The sequence below is a fragment of the Dama dama genome, chromosome 3 (assembly GCF_033118175.1).
Source record: "Dama dama isolate Ldn47 chromosome 3, ASM3311817v1, whole genome shotgun sequence".
In the NCBI taxonomy this organism is placed as follows: domain Eukaryota; kingdom Metazoa; phylum Chordata; class Mammalia; order Artiodactyla; family Cervidae; genus Dama; species Dama dama.
The window spans coordinates 71,481,531-71,504,899 of record NC_083683.1 but is presented as its reverse complement, the minus strand read 5'-3'; the positions used below and the strand labels follow the sequence as shown (position 1 = coordinate 71,504,899).

At 51.1% G+C, this 23,369-nt stretch overlaps 1 protein-coding gene and 1 long non-coding RNA gene across 3 annotated transcripts; one reads left to right on the top strand and one right to left on the bottom strand.

Moving 5' to 3' along the window:
* Window positions 1–499: 499 nt before the first annotated feature.
* Window positions 500–3,982, bottom strand: LOC133048635 (uncharacterized). Its single transcript, XR_009691078.1, has 4 exons — window positions 3,865–3,982; window positions 3,441–3,573; window positions 1,801–1,929; window positions 500–588 (listed from the first exon to the last, which is right to left on the bottom strand). It is a non-coding gene; the product is annotated as an uncharacterized LOC133048635 (long non-coding RNA).
* ESYT1 (extended synaptotagmin 1) lies at window positions 3,644–17,498 on the top strand. 2 transcript variants are annotated; one of them, XM_061132345.1, is made up of 31 exons: window positions 3,644–4,130; window positions 5,668–5,709; window positions 5,880–6,014; window positions 6,122–6,195; window positions 6,313–6,385; window positions 6,540–6,629; window positions 6,843–6,898; window positions 7,466–7,589; window positions 7,677–7,853; window positions 7,986–8,068; window positions 8,365–8,413; window positions 8,541–8,627; window positions 8,730–8,822; window positions 9,049–9,120; window positions 9,292–9,378; window positions 10,497–10,646; window positions 11,122–11,274; window positions 11,412–11,588; window positions 11,744–11,826; window positions 11,951–11,999; window positions 12,333–12,422; window positions 12,558–12,644; window positions 12,897–12,968; window positions 13,065–13,151; window positions 14,975–15,115; window positions 15,191–15,336; window positions 15,442–15,540; window positions 15,627–15,758; window positions 15,836–15,941; window positions 16,291–16,340; window positions 16,515–17,498. In XM_061132345.1, exons 1-31 carry the CDS (start codon window positions 3,735–3,737, stop codon window positions 16,558–16,560), a joined length of 3,306 nt encoding a protein of 1,101 aa, XP_060988328.1. In that variant the 5' UTR covers window positions 3,644–3,734; the 3' UTR covers window positions 16,561–17,498. The 2 variants fall into 2 exon arrangements, with proteins under 2 accessions (XP_060988328.1, XP_060988320.1); XM_061132337.1 differs by having other exon boundaries at window positions 12,549–12,644.
* The last annotated feature ends 5,871 nt before the right edge of the window (window positions 17,499–23,369 follow it).

Genomic DNA, 23,369 nt, shown 5'->3' with positions numbered 1-23,369 from the left:
TTGTATGTATTTTCTAATGTGCTCCAGCTAAAGACCACCAAGAATATACCTACAGCTGAGTAAGTTGGGTGGATTTAACGCTCTTTGTGATGATGGAGAGAGGGTACCATGTGGAACCATGTGTGTCTTGCAAGAGGGTGTTAGAAAGGACCTATAGGACTTGGACTTTCATTGAGTTTGGAGAAGGTTCAAGGAAATAGAGCTTCACTCTAAATTGGGTGCTGTTAGGGAAGCAGGGAAAACTCTATGATTGGGTATCTTATCTAGAAAAAGGACAGACTAAAATGAAGCTGAAACTGCAATAAGTAATGAAGCAGTAGTCATTAGCTGGGAGAGGGGGATGTTTGCAGTTTAAGGTTTGCACACTGACCTTGTTTAGCGCTTAAACAAAATTGTGATCTTGGTTTGTTTTTGTTTTTTTGCCTCACTTCATCACAATCACTGAGTGCCCTTGTTTGATGTTGGTGTTTTGTGAGATTGTGTCCAACAGTACCTACCTGTGAACCCAGGTCAGCCCCCTAATAATTCCAAAGGCCAGCTGTGTCAGGCCATTCCCCAGATGTCAGAAACTGCTTTCCTCTTTCTCACCTAAGTCATTGCAGATAAGAGAATAATTATGGGTCAGTTAATAGTAGAATTTGATGGAATCGAAACTGAACATTTGTGCCTAGTAAATGTTGATGGGCACATTCATGTTAGAGATATACCCAAGGGCTATATTTTTTTCATTGTATAAAAATATGAAAAGCCTACTCACTAACATAACACAAAGAAATTCTAAGTAATACTGGAAATGTCGGTAAGTTGGATTGACTAATCAGAAGTGTCAATTTTGATTGACTCTGCCCCTAAAAATTACTTGAACCTGCCTGAGAAACAAATGTAGAGCTCTATATTAGCAATAATTCACATGAGAACAACATGTGACTCCCAACTGGCTGCAGAAAAATTAAAATATTATTCTTCATAATATGTCAGTTAATAATACAAGCCTGTTGTGTAGGCATCTTTCTAGAAGCTCCATAGGATAAAAAAACCATAGTTGCGCATTATAAACGTAGCAGTTGTACCATGTCTGTCTGACAGGAGTCAGTTCTAAGGTATTGTGTGTTCTTCTAAATAGTTTTTACAGAGGGCCATTGGCAAACCAGTGGGGTATCTGGGAAAAAAAATTGATAAGACTGTGGATAGACCCCATAGATGTCTTCAGATATTTGAAGGGCTACCTAATAAAGTTCCTGTCTTGCTGCACAAGCGGAGAGTTCTAGAAAACAGCTAACATGTGAGTACTTAATAGAAACCGAGGCACTGTGCTTGTCACTTTACATGCTGTATTTCATTGACACAATGGGCATTATTATTGTACTTGTTTCCCAGAGGAGAAAGACTTAAAGAAGGTAATCAACCCAAGGTTCCACAACTAGTAAAGAATGGATCCACGAATCTCTTCAGGCAGTCTGGCTCCAGCTTGGCATAAGTTAAGTGCTAATAATAGAACCACCCAACAATGGGACCACTACCTTCCAGTGACTTGTAAGGAATAATACAGAGGAAGTTCCCTCAAATTTTGTGGCCACTGCCATCTTGAAGAGTAGTCTGGGACCAGATTACCACTTCCAACCCTGGGAGGCAATCGTAATTTACATATAAAGGCAGAATGCAAAACCAGGAAGTCTCAATGCTCTCCTCCCTTAGACACTTCCTCTAACAAATGGCCATCCTTTTTCCTGTTACCCGCTTACTGCATATCACCACCAGGTGGCACCTGGGCAGCAGAATTGTCAATGGGTGGGGACCCACCCTGTTTACTCCTTCTGGTGCCTGCATTGCAGCTGCTGATTCTGTGGTTCCTGGGTGCCAGTTGCGAAGAGACCTTCCTGAGGATGAGCTTTTGTCTTCCACATACTGTCTTCAGTAGGAGGGTCTGATCTGGATAGGATGAGAAAGGGGAAAAGTTTGGAAAGGAACTTCCGTAAGTCACCCTCTTCATCCCCCAGCCTAAGGGACTCCCCTCTACTCCAGTATTTGGCACATTTTAGTTTTATTAGGTCTTCCCTCTACTCCAGTATTTGGCACATTTTAGTTTTATTAGGTTTTCCTCTAAGGATGTTCATACATTTTCCTGCTATGGTTCTGTTTCATCAGCTGGTGGGCAGACAAATCATTCTTACCTCCTCCAAGGAATCAGAAATAATAACCCCTTGAACTCCTTTTATACCTGCTCATCTCAGGATATGGAGAACATAGATAGAAAATTGTCCTTTATACAGTTCTGCAAACTGAAAGAAGCAGTTTAGCTACTGTTTCAGAGAAAGAGAAAGGGAAGTGAGAAAATTTAAGGGAGGAATGTGGGCAGGGATAAGTTTTAAACAGCTTTGATGAAACATAGCCTGATGAAATCTATGCCCTGCAGAGCTAAATAAAATTTAACAGCTGCAAATCAAGCAGTAACACAGCTCCACATATATTTGCATTAAAAAGTAATCATGGCCAATCCGTCTCTCCTGGGCTTCCAATCAGCCCAGTTTCTAAGTCCCTAGACAACACTCTAAGTCCAGTTAACTGGTAACAGGAGTCCTCATCAGTGTACCCTGAATTTTTTCATTCCTAAACCTACACAGTGCAATGTAGCACTGAGTTCCACATCTGACTATATTCTAAACACCTTCCGTGTAACACAGGCAAATGAGAAACAGAATTGTCTCATTACTCTTGATTACCCATTTTAGTGTCCTAGCGGTTCCTCAAATTCAGGAATTCTTGGAAAATATCACTTCTGCTACAGCTGAGCCCCCACCTCCCTTTGGATCCAGTTTAGTTTTAATCTCTTTAAAATAGAGATGACTAATTCTTGGAGGTAGAATGGACGTACTTGGAGATTTCTAAAGATAAAACCTCACTTCCTATTCACCCTGCTTCCCCCCCCAACCCCTTGCCAGAAGTCTGAATTATCTAAACTCTGTAATTTTCAGACTTTCCAGTTTTTTGTTTTTTGTTTTCCAGAGGCTGTCATTACACTGCATAGACGAGGCAGAAGACTGGGAACAAGATAGACAGGGTAGGTCACTGAACACTTTCATTCCAAATAGGGTAATTTCCTTTTCCTTTTGTAAGGACAGCCAGAAAAAAAGTGGAAGGATAAGGCATGCTTAAAGAATGAAAACAAGGGGAAGGAGACAAATTTAACACGTAGGAACCCAGACCAAGTTCTGCCAAATTGTCTGAATAGAGTGGAAGGAAATCCCCACCCTCCACAACCCCTCAACTTCGCTACTCAATCTACCTCTAAAGCCGAGTAATTAGCGGAGCGCTCCGCGTGACGTCATACCATAGGCACGCCAATCCCACGTGGGGGACTCCTGGTCCCGCCTCTCCTCTTTAAATGGTAGCCACGCCTCCTCCCGTTTCTAACTAATCACATGCTAGTCTTTAGCCTTTACCTCCTTTTCCCGCCATCCCGGGCCGCCCATCTTGGCACTCAGGTCCAATCAGCAAGGTCCTGCTTCTCCCGAGCCCTTTGCCCCTCCTCGCGGAAGGGGGCGGGGTTCCGAGCTTTTGACTCCACCTTCGTCTCTGCGGTGCGGACCAACCCAAATAGTCAGAACGGAGGGGCGTGGCCTGAAATCCCCTCCCCCATCCTGGGGTGTACGGTTTGTAACAGGGGGAGCCAGTCGCAAAACTAGGCAACCTCTAGCTGATCTCTGGGTTGGGCGGGTCCTCCCTGAGGTGGCAGCATGGAGCCCTCTCCTGGAAGCGGCTCCAGCCCCGGCCCCAGCCGGGTGGACCAGCCCTACCCTCCCTCCGAGCCCCCTGACCAGCCCCCTGCTGCTCACGCAAAGCCAGAGCAGAGTTCTGGGGACCAACCTGCCGGCCCAGGAGCGGCGGGCGAGGCCTTGGCGGTGCTGAGCTCGTTCGGGCGGCGGCTGCTGGTTCTAGTGCCGGTGTACCTGGCCGGGGCAATGGGGCTCAGCGTGGGTTTTGTGCTCTTCGGCCTCGCCCTCTATCTGGGCTGGCGCCGGGTTCGCGAGGAGAAAGAACGGAGCCTTCGAGTCGCGCGGCAGCTGCTGGACGATGAAGAACGGCTTACGGCGAAAACTCTTTACATGAGCCATCGAGAGCTACCTGCCTGGGTGAGCGACCACCTTCAATCCTCAATACAGAATAGCCCCCTTTAAGCGCCCCAGTTCGAGGGCTCTCCCTATCCTTAAAGTCAGCTCCTCACCTTGGGACGATGAGCCCCAGACTTACCCCTTTGGCCCGCTAGCCGCCTGCATGCTAGGACGCGCCACTCTTGGGAGCGACTATCCACCCCCTTCCGCACGCCTGGATCCCGATTCTTCCACAAAATCAGGACCTCTTCCTCCACGCTTAGGCAAGAACAGTAATAACATCTGGGAAGCCCGTCTCAGGCGTGGCTCTTCCTCCAAACGACCATTCCAATGCCCCTCCTTGTTTCTGGTGCCACTCACGCTGCTGCTGGGCATCCCCGCTCCGGTGGCCTCTCAGAGGGGTTCCTCCTCTTTCCTGTCCTCCCCAAGACTTTTTTTTTTTTTTAAATACCCATTTAAGGCCATAAGGTTTTTCTCCCTTTTCCCGCTCTTATCCTCGAGTACCCCGAGACCCGCCCTGGGAGCGCTGCCCAGTCGAGGCCCCGCACCTGGACGGACCCTCCGACCCTCTTCTTTTCAGCCTGGGGTGGCTGGGCCACGGAGCAGTGGAGGCGGCTGCTGGACAAAGGGCGGGGGTGCTGCAGGGGGGGGGCGCATGCGACTTCTGCAGTGCCCGCTGCCCACACTCCACCGCCCCTGGCCGGCCCCACCCTTTTCCGGACTGCGGGCTGCGCTTGCTGGGTTCGAGCCAGGACCCGTTTTCTTCGCCCCCTCTGCTGTGGTGAGGGGCCTGATGGCTTCTCTCAGGTCTTGCAGGTGCCCAGCCCGTTACCCAGCCTCTCCCGGGCCCTCCCTTCCCGCTCCTCCCAGCAGAGGTGCCCGTCTAGGGGAAATTAAAGTTGACACTTGGCAGACATAGCCATGCTTCCCAGACTCTGAACTGGGGAGGAGAAAGGGGGAGCAATGGTCCCACAGGCCTTGGAGCCCAGGCAGCAGCTGTTTCTGTTCCTCCTCCTCATCAGAGGAATTAATCTTCCTCCTTAAAGCGGCTCCCCCCTCCTCCTCCCCCAGTACAAAGCACAGGTGTACCTCCTTCCCAGGAAAGGAGTCAGACTGATTATAAAGAAAGAAGACACCAGCCTGGGCCCAAACAGCTCTCCTGGCCCCTCCCTAACTCAGGAGCCGCTTCCTGCTTCACCTCTTGGTGTAGAAGCAGTGGTTCCCAGGGCAGAAGGAAGGCTGATAAAAGGAGCCAGATCCCAGGATTTCCTCCTCAGACTCTGATTGGTCAGGACCTTCCCCTCCTGAAGGAATGTGCTCTTCTCTCCCCTCCTCCTCTCCGCCTCAGCAGCTGTCATCATTTCATACCCTGGAGCTATCTGCAGAGCAACTTTGTGTGGCCCAGCGGAAGACTAGATCCCCAGGACACACAGCTCCACCCCCAGCCCCTGGGTGTGCGGAGGCCCTGTCCACTTCAGTTTCCTCAGTGGGCATCTTAGCAGGAAGCCACAAGCAAAGGATCGTGCTCACCACTATCTCCATTTTTTTCCACCTCCAGGTCAGCTTCCCAGATGTGGAAAAGGCTGAGTGGCTCAATAAGGTGAGGGTTGATTGTCCTGGTTTTGTTTTTCATGATGGGGAGAATAGGGTTCGTTTATCTTGCCAGACCCTGCCACACTTCAGTTCTGGCCTCCCTGCGGGGAGGATGCTGGAGGAACTTGTCTGCAGAGGGAAAGCGGGCTCTTCTGTGACCAGCCCCCTTTCTCCCAGATGGTGGCCCAGGTCTGGCCCTTTTTGGGCCAGTATATGGAGAAGCTTCTCGCCGAAACTGTGGCCCCAGCTGTTCGAGGATCTAACCCCCACCTGCAGACATTTACCTTTACACGAGTGGAACTGGGTGAAAAGGTACTTGTATAGGAGGGGAAGGAATGGAAGGGAAGAGATGGGGACAGGGGAGGCAGGTGGCCTAAGGGGGTCTCTCCCTCCCCTCTCGAGCATTCTTCTCTCTACAGCCACTGCGCATCCTTGGAGTCAAGGTTCACACTGGTCAGAGCAAAAAACAGATCCTGCTGGACTTGAACATCAGGTGCTGCTCCTTGCCACTTCTCCCGGATCCCCTTCCCGGGCACTCTGACCTCTTGACTCCCCTCACCCCACTTCAGCCTAGGACTCACCCCCTGTTCTCTTTCTCCCCAACACCCAGCTACGTAGGTGACGTTCAGATTGATGTGGAAGTGAAGAAATACTTCTGCAAAGCAGGAGTCAAGGGCATGCAGGTAAGGCAGATGCCTGGGGCCTCCACAGGAAGCCTTTATCTGGAGTTTCAGTAGATGGCTGAAGTGGGAGGTTGGGAAACCAAGGCTGGGGAGGTCTGGGAGGGAAAAAAGACCTTTTCTGAGGAAAGGCTTTATTCATTTCTTTCTTCCCCAGCTACATGGCATCTTACGGGTGATTCTGGAACCACTCATGGGAGACCTTCCTATCGTGGGGGCTGTGTCGATGTTCTTCATCCGACGCCCAGTAAGAGAAGACATCCAGGAGCGGTAGAGAAATGGGGGAAGCAGAGAGGACTGGGAGGTGGAGGATGGCCACCTCGATCTCCCCAGTGGGGAATGGGGGAGGGGGGGAGGGAACTGGCAAGCAGGCTGAGAACCAGCAGGGCGCTGGCAACAGTTGTCTGGGCATGACCCCCCCCACCTGCTGTGTCCTGATCCCTCTGCTGTTTGCTTCCAGACCCTGGATATCAACTGGACAGGGATGACCAACCTGCTGGATATCCCAGGACTCAGGTATCAAGGACTTACTGAGCACCTGCTGTGTTCCAACCCTAATTTGAAGATTTAAGGGGTACAGAGCAGTGAAAGATGCAGCTGGGAGACTTCCCTGGTGGTCCAGTGGCTAAGAGTCCGACCTCCCAACACGGGGGGCCTGGCTTCTATCCCTGGTCAGGGAACTAGATCCCCCATACCACAACTAAAGATCCTTTGTGCCGCAACTAAGACCCAGTACAGCTACATAAATATTAAACAAAATGCAGCGGGTTTCCTCCAGGAGCCTTGACCCTAGTTGGGGAACTGAGACAAATACTCCTGAGAAGTTTTGTAGTGTGGTTTTTCTCCTGTGGGGCCTGCATTTTGGTAGAGATTGAAGAGGGCTACAGGATCCTCAGCCAGGGACAAAGGGAGAAAAAAGAGCTGGATGGCAGCGAGGAAGGGGCTGAGCAGGAGGTGAGAAATGAGGGGCAAGGGTAGCGAAAGGTATTTTCAGGAAAGACCTTCCCTCCAGCTGTAGGTCTCTCTTGGGGGTGGGGAAACAGGGACCCTCACACTCACCTCCGTTTCCGCTCCCCTGTTCAGCTCCCTCTCTGACACCATGATCATGGACTCCATCGCTGCCTTCCTTGTGTTGCCCAACCGACTACTGGTGCCCCTCGTGCCTGACCTTCAAGATGTGGCCCAGCTGCGTTCCCCTCTTCCCAGGGTACGGCCTCTCCCCCCAGATAGAGCCTTCACTCAGGAACCCTGTGGTGGGTCTTTAATTTCTCACAATCTGATTCCTCCCCTTCAGGGCATAGTTCGGATTCACTTGCTGGCCGCTCGAGGGCTGAGCTCCAAGGATAAATACGTGAAGGGCCTGATTGAGGGCAAGTCAGACCCCTATGCGCTTGTGCGAGTGGGCACCCAGGCATTCTGCAGCCGTGTCATCAATGAGGAACTCAACCCCCAGTGGGGAGAGACTTACGAGGTGGGAGAGCCAAGGAGTCGGGGGTCGGGGGGGGGGGGGGCATGGTCAGGTGGGGAAGTCCAGGAGGTGTTGAGAGAAGATGCTGATGGGATGCTGCTCACCTGCAGACCCTTATCCCTCTGTATTCTTCAGGTGATGGTGCATGAGGTACCAGGACAGGAAATTGAGGTGGAGGTGTTTGACAAGGATCCAGACAAAGATGACTTTTTGGGCAGGTGAGACTCTGCCTACGTTAGGAATCTAAACCCAGGGCCACTGACATCCCAGAGGTAATTATAATCCTTTTCCAGGCCAGGGGAATAGTAATCATTTTCTTTCCCAACTTTCCACCCTTCATCCCCACCATGCACACATACTTAAATACCTCCTGAGTGTAAGAAGGGAGTCTGAGATCTGCCAGTTATTTCTGGGTGAGAAGCGGGCCAAAGAATGACATTCTGCTAATTGTAACACTATCTTCTTTTTTCCCTTTCACTGCCATCATTGCCACCCCCATCCCCTCCCCGCCCAGAATGAAGCTGGATGTAGGGAAAGTATTGCAGGCTGGAGTAATGGATGAAGTAAGCTGGGAGAAGAGGAAGGTGGAGGGTGGTGCCCCCCTTGTGTAGACAGTGGTTACTGCATTGGCGGGGAGGAAGCTGGGTGGGTACCTGATCTCTCCTCACTCTCTTCCACCTCTCCCTCCAGTGGTTCCCTCTTCAAGGTGGGCAAGGCCAAGTTCACTTAAGGCTAGAATGGCTTTCCCTTCTGCCAGATGTCGAAAAACTGGAGCAGGTAACTAATGTGCAGAACGGGAAGCTCGCAGGGCAGAAATGGGTGACCAGCAGTACGGGGGCCCGAGTGGGTGGAGGTCTGACCGCTGCCACCCCCGGCCAGATCCTGCAGTGGAACCGCGGAGTGTCTTCCCGCCCGGAGCCGCCGTCGGCCGCCATCTTAGTCGTCTACCTGGATCGCGCCCAGGATCTTCCCGTGAGTGTGGCTCCCGAGGGCGGGTGCGCAGGGAGCCGTGGGGTCAGCCCTCCACTCCCTCCCTGGCCCCTGCCCACTCTGCCCCAGTGGCAGCAGCGTGTGGACATGGGGACTCCGCAGAAGGGACCAGAGGCGCCTCAGGGGAGAGACCCTGACGAGAGCCCACCTTCCTTCACTGAAACACAAAGCCACCAAGATGGTGACTTCTGCATTCTGCCACCCGCAGCTGAAGAAGGGGAACAAGGAGCCCAACCCCATGGTACAGCTGTCGACCCAGGACGTGACGCAGGAGAGCAAGGTGGCGGCCGGGACGAGGGCGCCGTGTGGGAGGCCTCGTGTGCGGGGACAGGAGGGGGACCATTCTTGGGATGAAGTGTTCCCTTTAGGCCGCCGTGAGGGCCGGGGTTTTCTGGAGAGACAGAACTGGTGCTGGGCCATGCACCCTTGACCGAGTCCTGCGTTCCTCCAGGCTGTCTACAGCAGCAACTGTCCAGTGTGGGAGCAGGCCTTCCGGTTCTTCCTGCAAGACCCTCGGAGCCAGGATCTCGACGTGCAGGTGAGAGTCGCCTCGGTTCCCGCTGGATGCTCTTCTGTCTTCTCGGGGCTGCGCCATTTCTTCTCTGCATCTCCTCCTCTGATCTCTCTTTCTCTTGGGTTTTTTTGTTTGTTTGTTTCACTGTGTGGCTTTCCAGGTCACAGTTCCCTGACTAGGGATCGAACCTGGGCCCTCTGCAACGAGGGCATGGAGTCCTAAAGCACTGGACTGCCAGGGGATTCCATGGTCTCTATTTTCAGTCCATTACCGAGACTCTGCACCTCTTACACTCTCCACGTTTCCCCACCCACCTCTCTAGGCTCATTCTTATAATTGAGAACTGTGTACTTTCAAATGAGTGATTTTTGTGGTTTGTAAATTATGCCTCAAAAAAAATATTTTTTAAAAGGGAAGAACGTGTTGAGCACTAGTTAGACACGTAGCATTTTCTTCCTGGCATATTTTTCTTTTTAAAAGTTTTCTGTTATATATTGGAGTATAGAGTTAGAACAACATTGTGTTTCAGATGTACATCAAAGTAATTCAGTTATACATATTCATATATTTATTTTTCAGGTTTTATTCCCATATAATTTATTGCAGAGTATTGAGTATGGTTCCCTGTGCTATAGAGTAGGCCCTTGTTGATTATCTCTATCACAGTATGGTATTGTGCATATGCCAATCCCAACCTCCCAGACATCTAGCACTTTTAAGATCATAGAAAAAGCATGGAACACAGTATCTGCTGTCATGAAACTTACTGGCTAGTTTCATAGAGGAGACAAACATATGTAAGGAAAGATGATTCAACATTAACCAGTGGGAGTCAAATACCCAAAAGTATGGTGCTGAGGATGGCTGGAGTAACTAGAGAGACTTTGTGACAGAAGTAGGATTTTCAGAGGGGCTGCAATATCAGGATTTAAATAGGCAGAGAAGATGAGAACGTGCCAGGTAAGGAGACCAGAAAGAGCGAGGAGGCAGGGACCATGGAGTGGACAGAGGACTATAAAGGATGGCCCGGAGCGGAGCAGGTTTGTGACTGGCTCAGAGTGAAGCTGCGGCCGCGTCGTCATTTCCATCGTGTACCCCTTCCCCCTAATCTCTCTCCCCGTCCCCTCTTCCTGCGCCTGCAGGTGAAGGATGACTCCAGGGCCCTGACTTTAGGGGCACTGACCCTGCCTCTGGCTCGCCTGCTGACTGCCCCGGAGCTCACCCTGGACCAGTGGTTCCAGCTCAGCAGCTCCGGCCCAAACTCCCGTCTCTACATGAAACTCGTCATGAGGGTATGGAGGGGAGACAGTGCTATGGGCGGAGAAGGACCTTGTGGATTCCTTGTGGCATTAGAGTAAGGAAAGGTGGCTCGCTCGTGGGTGTGCACACGCACACCCAAAAGAAGAAAGGGAACTTCGCTGGCTGCAGTCGCTGAGACTCTGCGCTGCCACTGCAGGGCTGCAGCTTCCGTCCCTGGTCTGGGAACATGCAGCCAAAAAAAAAAAGGAAAGGGAATCCTTTGCGATGAAATGAGCTAGTGTATGTGGGAGCGTTTAGCAGACACACACACAGTTTGTTGCTCTGACTGGGGGAAGAGATGGTGTCAGAGTAGGGTGAGTGTGGAGGGAACCCTCCAGAGATGAGCCCAGCCAAGGCAGGGACCTAGTTTCCCGGTCAGAGCCCCTGCTCCGCCTGCCAGGCCCCACATACCTTGCCTGCTGGTGGCCAGATGCCGCCTTTGACTCGACAAGCACTCTGCCCTCGCAGCTCTTGTACTTGGACACGTCGGAAGTGCGCTTCCCGGCCATGCCTGGCACTCCTGGGGCCTGGGACCTGGACGAGAGCCCACGGGCAGGCAGCAGTGTGGATGTTCCACCTCGGCCCTGTCACACCACTCCTGACAGTAGCTTTGGGACGGAGGTAAGTCTGTACCGGATAGGACTAGCGTCTGTTTGCCCACTGTGGTCCTCTACACATGCAAAACCTGTTTCAAGACTGGGTCTGACCGGTGTCTCTCTTTGACTGCCATATGGTGTCCCCATCTGTCCCTTTTGCAGAATGTGCTTCGGATCCATGTATTAGAGGCCCAGGACCTGATTGCCAAAGACCGCTTCTTAGGGGGATTAGTGAAGGGCAAGTCAGACCCCTATGTCAAACTAAAGCTGGCAGGACGAAGCTTCCGCAGCCGTGTTGTTCGGGAAGATCTCAATCCCCGTTGGAACGAGGTCTTTGAGGTCAGAATTGAAGGCTAGAACTCTTCCCAGTCCTGCCCCATCTTTCCGCCACCTCTGAAACTGGTCCAGAAAACTTCTGGGGTTCAGCTGACTGGAGGGGGAATCCAGTCATTCGGAGAAGAAAAGGAAATGATTCCACTGTTCTCTTCCACTAGGTGATCGTCACATCAATCCCAGGTCAAGAGCTAGAGGTTGAGGTTTTTGACAAAGACCTGGACAAGGACGACTTTCTGGGCAGGTGAGAGGGTGAGGTCCGACGAGGAAGACAAGCTGGGTCTTACAGGCCAGGGCGTCTGGCCTCATGGGGACGAGAGACTTGGCTCTTGACCGCAGACCTTAATTTTAATCTTTCTACCCTGCAGGTGTAAAGTGAACCTCACCACAGTCTTAAACAGTGGCTTCCTTGATGAGGTGAGCCTGAAACGACCATCAGCAATCCCTTGGGACTTCCCTGGAGGTCCAGTGGTTGACTTCACCTTCCGTGTGCTGGGTGTGGCCTTGACTGTTGGTGGGAGCTAAGATCCCTTAGGCCTTGCAGCCAAAAAAACCAAAAAAATTAAAAAAAACCCAAAAACATTTAAAGAAAAACAACATTGTAACAAATTCAATAAAGGCTTCAAATAGGGTCCACAGATGGTATATTAAAAACAAAGAATCGACAGTCCCTCCTGACCCAGTTGCACATCTCATTCTCGTGGTCCCTGGCCCCACACACTCCAGTCTTCACACTGCCTGCTTCCACAGTGGCTGACCCTGGAGGATGTCCCTTCTGGCCGCCTACACATGCGTCTGGAGCGTCTGACCCCCCGCCCCACTGCTGCCGAGTTAGAAGAGGTAAGGAAAGATGCTGGAAGGAGGAAAGGACCCAGGGTGGGCCAAAGGAAGCTCTTCTGCCCGCTCTCAAGGCGTATGCCAGCCCTCCGGGGCGTCCCTTACCCCCATCCCCGTGTCCTCCCCGAGGTGCTGCAGGTGAATAGCCTGATCCAGACCCAGAAGAGTGCAGACCTCGCGGCGGCCCTGCTGTCTGTCTACCTGGAGCGGGCCGAGGACCTGCCGGTGAGACCTGCTCCCCACGCCCCACAGCTCCTTGGCCCTCCTACACCCCTCAGGTTTGGATGCTTCTGGGGTGCTTGGAGTAGTAAACTCCAGATTCCTCTCTCCCAGGGTGGTACTGGGATGGGAAGAATTGTCTGCCCAAGGCCAGGACAGTGGTGGCTGTCAAGCGGCAATAGGGACATGGGCTGCTGGCTGTGGGACAGGGGATCTGCCTTAACTGGGGCACATTTAAGACCAGTATTTTCTTTCCAGCTCCGAAAAGGTACCAAGCCTCCCAGCCCTTATGCTACTCTTGCTGTGGGAGATACGTCTCATAAAACGAAGGTACTGTATTGGGAAATGCCGCAGGACTAAGAATGGGGGTGCTGAGAGGAAGAGGAGAGAATGTCAATCACTGAGGATCCCCCTCCTCTCCACCAGACTCTTCCCCAAACGGCCACCCCCGTCTGGAATGAGAGCGCCTCCTTTCTCATCAGGAAACCAAACACCGAGATTCTGGAGTTGCAGGTACTACAAACTCATCCTCCACATTTACCAGATTGCTGCCACAGCCCGGGCGCTGGAGCAGGCACCGCGCGTGCAGAGATAAGAGGTGGTTCTGAGCTGTTTGGAGCTCATACTCCTTTCAGGAGAAAAATAACCAGAGAATAGCTGCTGAGGTAGAAGGCAGCGAGGGGAGAAGAGGAGGAGGGAGAGGTGAGGGTGGGTAGTAAGAAAGGCATCCTTAGCTTACGGGTAGACAGGCCCTGACCAAGAAAAGGAAAGGAGGACCCTTCAGGCTAAGAAGGGAATGGAAGCAAATAATATATTAAGGATACAGGCAGGAGCAAGATCACAAGAGTTCTTAAAAATTATGTTGAGAATTTAGACTTTATCCTAAAGGCATAGGGAAACACTTGAAAGAATGAGAGATGACATCCAGACTCATACGTAGGAAGACTATTGCTGTCAGACATGAGCTGGAGGAAGGCAACACTGGAGGCCGGTGGATCAGTTAAGAGACTGTTAAGAGCAATTGAAGCAAGAACTGAGAAAGGCCAGATGATGCTTGGCTGTTACTCGGACGTGGAGGGGGAGGGGGTGGGGAGAAGCGAAGAGCAGTCTGTGCGTTAACTCCTGCGTTCTCGCGCAGACGGGTGCACGGAGCAGGGCTTCCTGAAGCTGAGATCCCTGAGGGCCACCCGAGGGGAGCCGGCCATTCGGAAGGCAGATCTCTGCCCGTTGTGGGGTTCCTTCCTCTCCCTCTTGTTTGAGCATCGTGAGCAAGCCACAGGCGGTAGCTGCAGTCGTGAGCGTGAGCACGCGCTCTCGGGGCACGTGAAGAGTCAGAAGGAGACAAAGGGGGGATGCGCTGGGCGCTGCAACAGATGAAGGGCGGATGGAGCCGTCAGAGCCTGCAGTCCAGGGCGACGCTCACCGCGAAGGGCTGGGTCACAGAAGTCACAGGAAGTGACCAGATGGTATCGAGAGGTAAACTCGGATGACTGAAAACTATTCACTGACTTTGAAAACCAGGAGGCACCGATGACTGAAACAACTTCAGGAGCTGGAATGGAGTGAAACTAGGTTTCAGTGGGTTCAGTGGGTTTGAAGGGTGACCAAAAAGTCATGAGGTTTGGGAGGTGTAAGAGAGGATGAGGGGAGTTAATATAGGAGTGCCGGGCTCTTTCTGGAGTAAGGAGTCAAGAAATACCTTCCAAAGTTGATAGAACAGGAAGTAGAGAACTACATGAGTAGAAACCAATAGAACTTAAAGTAACGCAGCTATTAACAACGCTGACAGAGGTAGAGGAGAGATGTAAATGAGCTCAGCTAATCATCGTGCACAGCAGAGAATCAGTAGATAGTAAAGCTGGCAAGTTATGAAATAGAGACATAGGCATGTTAGTTTAGTTAGAATTATGCCGGTGTAAAGAAACAGGAAGAGCTCTGGGGTAGAGTGTGGACATGAGGGTAGGATGGGCAGGAGACAATTTCATTTTTACTGTTCTTTTCCCCACCCTGTGCAGTTATTACTGGGATAATTTATCAAAACTGAGAAAGTAAAGATCATACGGTCTGTTCTGGTTGAAGAAGGGAAATGGGGCCAGCAGCGACTGTTACCACAGCTTCCCCTGCCCTTCACGAAGGCGAGTCTGTCACCAAAACCACCTGAATGTCCAAGCATTTTGGACCCAGGATGCCCGGATTAAATCCTCTCCCTTTATTGACCATGCTGCAAGGCTTGTGCTGGGATCGAACCTGGGCCCAGCAGTGAGAGCGCCCGGGCCTAACCACTGGACTGCCGAGGGGCTCTCTTCTCCCTTGATGACAGTTCTGTTGCTTCGCAGGTTCGGGGGGAAGGGACTGGCACGCTGGGCTCGCTGTCCCTGCCCCTCTCCGAGCTCCTTGCGGCTGACCGGCTCTGCCTGGACCGCTGGTTTACACTCAGCAACAGTCAAGGGCAGGTGCTGCTGAGAGCGCAGCTCGGGGTGAGTGCCAGGTGTGGTGGGCGTGGGGGGCGGGAGCGGAGGGCTGCGTGGCTCACCGCCTTCCTGTCCGTCTAGATCCTGGTGTCCCAGCACTCCGGGGTGGAGGCTCACAGCCACAGCCACAGCTCCTCCTCTCTGAGCGAACTGGAGCTCTGGAGCGGACTCCCTCAGGTCACCTCTTCAGCCCCAGAGCTCAGGCAGCGCCTAACGCACAGTGACAGGTAAAGTGCTGGGACAGGAAGGCGGGCTCCGTCCAGGACGTAAAGGATAAGCTACAGACTCCTGAGGCACTGCCTGCCCCCAGCGCTGTCTCCATCTCTCCATAGTTCCCCTGAGGCTCCGGCCGGGCCGCTGGGCCAGCTGAAACTGACTGTTTGGTACCACAGTGAAGAACGAAAGCTGGTTGCCCTCATTCACGGCTGCCGGTGAGGCCCCGTCTGCCCCCCCCAGGTTCTACCTGTCCCCGCCTTCTCACCTGGGTGGCCTTCTCACCTCCTCCCTCCTGGCACAGGGCCCTTCGACAAAATGGACGGGATCCCCCTGATCCCTACGTGTCACTGTTGCTGCTGCCAGATAAGAACCGGGGCACCAAGAGGAAGACCTCACAGAAGAAGAGGACCCTAAATCCTGAGTTCAATGAGCGGTCAGTCTGTGGGCTTTCCAGGGAAGAGACGGCAGGCTTGGGAAGGGCCCTGCCCCTGACGCCCAGTCCTTCCTCAGGTTTGAGTGGGAGCTGCCGCTGGACGAGGCGCTCCGGCGAAGGCTGGATGTGTCTGTCAAGTCTAGCTCCTCCTTCATGTCGAGAGAGCGCGACCTGCTGGGGAAGGTGAGAGGGCAGGGCATCGGGGAGAAGAGCTGTGGGGACAGGCTCGTGGTCCCTGTTGGGAGGCGGCGCCCTGGGGACACCGCAGCACAGACGCACTTGACGTCACTGCCCAGTTTGGAGAAGGAAGTGGCAGCCCCCTCCGGACCCTCGCCTCGGAGATCCCACGGACAGAGGAGCCTGGCGGGCCGCGGCCCAGGGGTCACAGAGCTGGACAGCGCTTAGTAGCGCGTCAGCAGCAACACTGCCCAGCTGTCCCTGCACTGCCCTGGGGCCAGGAGCCTGACAGGCTGGGGCGTGGTGTTTGGAGACATGAAAAGTAACGTGTAACCCCGACTCCTCTCCAACACAGGTGCAATTGGACCTCGCTGAGATAGACCTTTCCCAGGGTGCGGCCCAGTGGTGAGTACCCGATGCGCTGGCAGTGGCCCAGGCTGTTTGAGGAGGAAGGAGGAAGGATGTGAGCCAAGCTGAGAACCGCTGATCTGGAGCATGAGAGCCCTGAGACCTTGTCTCATGTGCACGCGAACACGAAGGTCATCTTCTCACCTGAGCCTTCTCTGCTTGTTCCCACAGGTATGACCTCATGGAGGACAAGGACAAGGACAAGGGCAGCTCCTAGGAGCCAGGGGTGTCTGCCTGACTGCTGCGCCTCTTGCTGCGTCACCGTCTCCACGCGATGAGCCTGAAGCATGGGGCCCGAGGGCAGAGCCTGCACCGCTCAGCCCTCTTCTCCCTTCCCAGGCCTGTGCCAGGGCCTTTGCGTGACCAAAGAGGAGGACCGTATGCTACCCTCCACGGCACGGCCTTCACGCTGCTGGGCTCCTGGGGCAGGCCGTGAGCCGCTGTTCCCGCCCCGCCCACACTCTCCTTCCCGCCCAGCTCCTCAGGGCCTTCTGTCTGTGCCTGGCCACTGGCAGCACCAGCAGTGGCATTAGCTTACGCCAAATATAGCTTTTGGAAAGACCTTTCTTTGATTGGATGGTCTCCTTCTTCCCAAACATGAGCAGTCAGGGAGAGAGGAAAGGCTAAGCATACACGCTGAGCGCCTCCTGGACCCCTGCATGCGGCAAGTGTACCGGCCCAACCCCACGCCCTCTTCCGTACCCACTGCCTCAAGCCTGTCCCGAAGATGACACCCACTGTGTTGACTCGGGCCAGCCAGTCTCTTGATGGCTCTGGGAAGAGATTCATCAGAGCCTTCAGGTGGCCAGGGTCGATCACGGTGTGAGCCTCTAGCCAGGGCATGCAGAGCGCTCTGGAGGACTCAGGACAGCATGGTCAGAATCTGTCCAAGCGCCTCGGCTATTCAGTCAGTCTAGAACTGCATCTCCTAGTTTTGTCCCAACTCTGCCAATCCAGCGTCTCTTTACATTAAACCTTATACTCAAACCAGCTGGGGCTCTTTTCCTTAAGGGCAGAGAATCCAGCCTACCCATCAGGTGTTTATTCCAAGTGTCAAAAGCCTTTGTTCAGTTCACAAATCATGTCTGTTTATATGTTTAACTGATTATCAGTTATTAAAAGAGCTGATTTACACATCTGCAGTGCTGACATCAACCTCGACTCCTGGCTCAATACTGATGGCTCTATCTTATTAACAGTCTCAGGAAGGACTGTGCATGTCCATGAGGTGCTTGTGGATCCTCATCAGAAAGACGATTCCAAGTCTTAGAACCTTGTAGTTGTTTTCCTTGTAGTTATTCTCAGAGTTTTGGGGGGGCCTCCGAACTGGGCTTTGAGAGTCTTTCGCTTTGCGTCTCTGATCAAGTCAGCATGTACCTTCTCCAAAGACGTCACGCTGCAGCTGCTTAGAATCGGAGTTAGATTCTTAGAACCTCTGGTTCCTAGAGTCTCTCTAAGATCCAGGCCGTGGGGCAGCTTCTGACTGACATGTTCCTCCATGAGGGTGAGGAGTAGGGAGGTAGGCACAGGTGGGCCGGAGCTCCCTGCAGCTGAGACTCTCTTCCTCCGAGATAAAGTCAGGTTCCTTAATATTCAGAAGCTACTGTGGTTGCAGCCAAGATTGCTAGTGCTGAGGGTGGTCATGTGACCTGTGTGAATTCACTGTGCGCTTCTGGCAAGATTCATTCCCAGCCACGGTGATGACGTCTGTTACACAGTCTCATCTTCTGAGCTTTCCAGTGAAAGGATTCCTAAAGCTGGTGAACCTGGGAGCTCTGCCACGGCACAGAGTCAGAGATGTTCTGCCACATCCAAAAGGGCTCAAGGCCCACCTGGTGGGCAGCTACATGAGAAATACTTTATACGCATTCAAAGCTGCTCACCCTTGGGGCCCTTCCTGGAATGCAAGCCACAGAAGCTGTGCCCTATTCTAACTACCATGTGAAGGGAAAGTGAGGTGGAGGAAGAAGGAATTACTGAAAATTGGGTCACTGGAATAGGAACTTGGAGATTCCTAATTGCCTCCGGGGGGCTTTATCATCCTTCTCTGAAACCTTAGGATGCTGTCCACTGGGAGGAGAGGAAAGACTCAGGGAAAGAACTCAGTTGGGAGTTGCCCAAACCCACCTTACCAGCAAAAGCTAAATTTAAACTCTATGCCATCAACTCACTCAGCTCCAAATTTTTTTTTCCAATAAATCCCTGGTATTCACTGATTGTTCTTCTGCCATCTCTACTTCCTTGCCATCAACATTAAGAGCCTTGGCCATGAGCAAAAAAGTCTCTGTTGCCCTTCCCGAAACACACAAACTTAACGGGTGAAAACCCCAAAACACAGGGCAGAGGAACTTAGATTTCTAAGGTCTCTCTTATTATTCGATACTGGGCGTGTAACCCAAGGCCTGCTGTTATAGCTGGCTTCCGGGATCTTGAAACGTGTGATTTTAAGAAGCACTCTTTACCTAGTTCCATCTCTTCCAAGTAATTACCTTTCCAGAAAACTAAAGGACGTGGCACAGACTCTCCCATCCCAGAAGGGTACTCTTTCCCAGCCTTTTCAAGTTCAGGACACGTAAGAGAAGGGTTATTGATCTATATATATATTTTTTGATCTACATATTATTAATAAACGCGAGATGAGACAGATTTGTACACTGTTGCGCTTGTATAAACTGCACTGAGGGTGGTTAACACAGCAATTACACAGATGCCGATTTGGTATTTTTTTTTTTGTTATGGAAACCATTTTAATACTAGGAAAGCGTTTTTAGCCAATTGCCCAAGGAAGCTGCAGGGCCGGGCCTGCCGCCTGCAGAACCAGGGTCCCTGGGGACCCGCGCACGGAGCCACAGCTTGTGCCCCTGTCCCCGCTCAGCACGGCGGTGCGTTTGGTCCTTCGGCTTCTTCCCTCTGCCTGGGAAAGCGCAGAGCCACCGCCGAGGTGGCTGTTCCCCGTCTTGGGGTGTTCTGCCACATCCCATTGGGAAGGGTCTATGGGGGAAGCATCCCACTTGTAGGATACTCTCTACATATCAGGTCGCATGATTATTTTCACACATAATCTTGTTGCACTTGAACCAATAATTATGTGTTGGTAAAAGTGAAGTCGTTCAGTCGTGTCCGACTCTTTGCGACCCCATGGACTGTAGGCCACCAGGCTCCTCCGTCCATGGGATTTCCCAGGCAAGAACAGTGGAGTGGGTTGCCATTTCCTTCTCCTGGTTTGGTATTTCTTAAAACAGCTGGCCAGGGACGGGCACACGTGACCCGATGCCTCTTCCGGAGAAAAGGCAGAGGTGACAGCAGGCGGGTGTGCTGCCGGCGATGTTCACGGACACTGCCCTCCTGGACAGTGGCTTTACTGGCCCAAACATGCTGTAGTTAACTGGGTGGGCCACACATCTGTCTGCCCAACGGCCATCTGCTCCTCTTCCCTACACACAGGGCCCCCGAGCATTCTTGGTGGCAGCGTGCCAGCCCCAAGGGATTAATCAGAAGCCTCTTTGCTGGATACTCACTTTCCCAGACTCCACTGCAACTTAAAGAGTGGCTGTGTGACCAGGCTGTGGTCAGTGAGATGTAAGAGGAAGTCACCCGGGGATGGAGCATCGGCAGAAGAAACCTTGTTGCTCCCTCCCTTTCTGCTGGGTTCTTAATGGGAAGGTGTGCTCTCTGGAGCTGCAGTGGATTTAAGGCCTGAAGTCACTAACACGAGGACAAAAAGGTAATATAACTACAGGAATAAATAGTTCTTAAAGTAGGATTATAACCTGCTTTTTTTCCACTTAACACATAAGCATTTTTACACTTCATTAAATATCCTTTGAAAATATAATCTGTAACCGTTACAACATGTACAGTTCTATAGAACGATTGCCCTATAGTTAAACTGATTCTGTGCTGTCAGAAATAAAGGTAGTTCTGTTTCATTGTTCACTGTGGGAAGACACACAAAAAGTTTATTTTTGGCCAGTTGGTGTGGCCTGTGGGATCTCAGTCCCCCTTCAGGGACTGAACTCACGCCGCAGCAGTGAGAGTGCACCAAGGAATTCCCGAGTGACAATATATTCTTCCAAGCTGCATTCTAAAGGAAATTATATAAGTTTTCTACTCTTACCAGCAATACACATATTTTCCTATATTATTTTTTAGATATTACAACTTAAAAAAATCTTTGCCAACTGATGAGCAAAATTTTCCCTACTTTTACAGATTTTCCTGCCTCTTCCCTCACTGTCAAATTACCAACTGTCATTTCTTGGTGAAATCAGTAGGCGTTCTCTCCAGCAGCAATTCCCCTACCTTTCAACTTTCCACTCCTGGGTTGGGAGTCAGATAACATTTGTGAAGCACTGCACTAGGAAGGCTACTGAAATGCAAAGGTAAGACTACCCTAAAGAACCAAAAACCAACCTGATGCCGAAAGAAGAGGCAAGAAAAGCAAAAATAAACAAGCGGGAATGCATAAAACTGAAAAACTTCTGTAGAGCAAAAGAAACAATCAGCCTATTGAGTGGGAGAAAATATTTAAAAATCACTTATCTGACAAGGGATTGATATCCAAAATATCAGACAACACAAAAACCCATAAATAATCTTTTTTTTTAAATGGGCATAAGATCTAAATAGACATTTTTCCAAAGAAGATACACAGATGGCCAACAGGTAAGTGAAAAGGTGCTCAACATCACTAATCACTGGGGAAATGCAAATCAAAGCCACAATAAGATACTATCTCATACCTGTCAGAATGGCTATTATCAAAGACAAGAAATAAGAGTTGGTGAGGATGTGTAGAAAAGGGAACACTTGTGCACCGTTGGTGAGACTGTAAATTGGTACAAACACTATGGAGAACAGTATGGAGGTTTCCTAAGAAATTAAAAATAGAACTATGACCCAGCAATTCCACTTCTGGGTATTTTTCTGAAAAAAACAAAACAGAAACATTGGTTAGAGGCCCATTGCAGGACACACCCTCTTTCCCCAGGGGGTTTCTGTAGCAAGTTTTCATATTCTTTTCAAACAAAGGTTTCTCTGTGTTAATGGGTGAAAAAAAAAAAAAAAAGAGGCAGAGTAGGCAAGCCACTTCTGCAGGATGTAGAGGGCTGTTGATTTTTGTTTTTTGAAAGGAAAACAATTTGTAAGATGTTGCACTAAAATGTCTTATATATACTTCAGAGACCTGTAGTAAATTATGTTTAAAAAAATGACTAGAAGATATTTGCACTCCTATCTCACTGCAGCATTACTGACAGTAGCCAAGGTATGGAAACAACCTAAGTGGTCATTGATGGGTGAGCAGATAAAGAAGATGTGTTGTATCAACACCATGAAATATTATTCAGTCGTAAAAAGGAAGGAAATCCTGCCATTCCATTCCACGGGTGGGAGCTGAGGGCATTACGGCAAATGAAATAAATCAGACAGAGAAAAATAAATGCTCAGTCCACTTGTAGGTGAACCTCAGGGACACTGACGACAGCAGCAAGGCCAAGCTCAGAGAACAGGCCGCACCGGCCGGGGAGGGAGGGTAAAGCGGGTGAGGGGAGTCAGAGACTAAAGCTGCAGCTACACGCCCCGGGGATGTGGTGTGCACTGCAGCACGTGACTGGAGTTAATACTGCATTTCATATTTGTAAGTTGCTAAGAGTAAATCTTTAAAACGTTCTCATAACACACACACCAATTTTTTATATGGTAACATGTTAACTAGACTTGTTGTGATGATCATTTCACAGCGTATACAAGTATCAAATCATTATGTTGTACACCTGAGACTAAAATAATGTTAAATGTCAATTTTTTTAAAAAGAATTAAAAACCTAGGAACAAGCAGGGTAATCAGGCAAGTAGAGTAATTATAATACTGCTGCACATAAGAAAGGTATAAAGAAAAAAAGAAAGGTGTAAAGAGTAAGCGTAAGTGGGCAGCTGAAGGGCCTTCTCAAACCTTTCCACTGCGCTCTCTGCAAACCTAGTTCCATATAGCACTTCCCACTCACTCTACTCCTTACAGTTCGTATTTACACAAAGCTCACTCGGGCCTTCCCTGAAACCTGGCTCACCTCTCAAGAGAACTCATTCACCAGAAGCACCCTCCAGAGGGGACCGTTCTTTCTCCTTAACTCCACGTGCTTACACTGGGGGATGGGCTCTGCCTTCTCTTTCCCCCCAGTGCTGCATCCCCATCATTATTCTCAGGGCGGTGAAAAAAATCTCAGCTCCTTTGGCAATGATGCCAATCTGATACACTGTCTCTACCTTTCCCCATTGCTGTCACTCCCCAAATACACACACGCAGTATTTACAGAAGGGTGTGGTGCCCTGAATATTGCTGTCACCTGGAGTCTTCAATGTACACTGCAAGTTATTCAATAACTAGAATCATAGTTCCTCATTTGGGGGCCACTGTTGGTTTCCTCCCCAACGCCCTTGCCTCCCCATCTGGATGATCTCCAATCCACCTCCAGTGGCAGGTGGATCCACCACCCTGGGTGGCCTAAGAGAATCAAAGTAACACCATCCTCCTTACCACAGGGTAAGGCAATAACCCAGACTGAACCTATCAGCGCATATTTATTTCCCTGACCATAGTGATTAGCTCAAGGGTGAAGTGAGGGAAGTCGCTCAGTTGTGTCCAACTCTTTGCAACCCCGTGGGCTGCAGCCCGCCAGGCTCCTCTGTCCATGGGATTCTCTAGGCAAGAATACTGCAGTGGGTTGCCATTTCCTTCTCCAGGGGAGCTTCCCGACCCCGGGATTGAACCCAGATATCAAACCCAGGTCTCCTGCATTGCAGGCAGACGCTTTAACCTCTGAGCCACCAGGGAAGCCCAGTTCAAGGGTGGATGTACATTTTTCTAAGTAGGTCTAGTCAGGAACTGATTGCAATGGTCAAGAGAAGCTCTCTCCCTTCCTTCTGTGGTATAAGGATGTGCAGCTAAGCCGCATCTAGCTCCAGGAAAGGATCCAAGGAAGAAGGTAACACAGGGACAGTGGCAAGAGAATTAGATCCCTTGGTGAT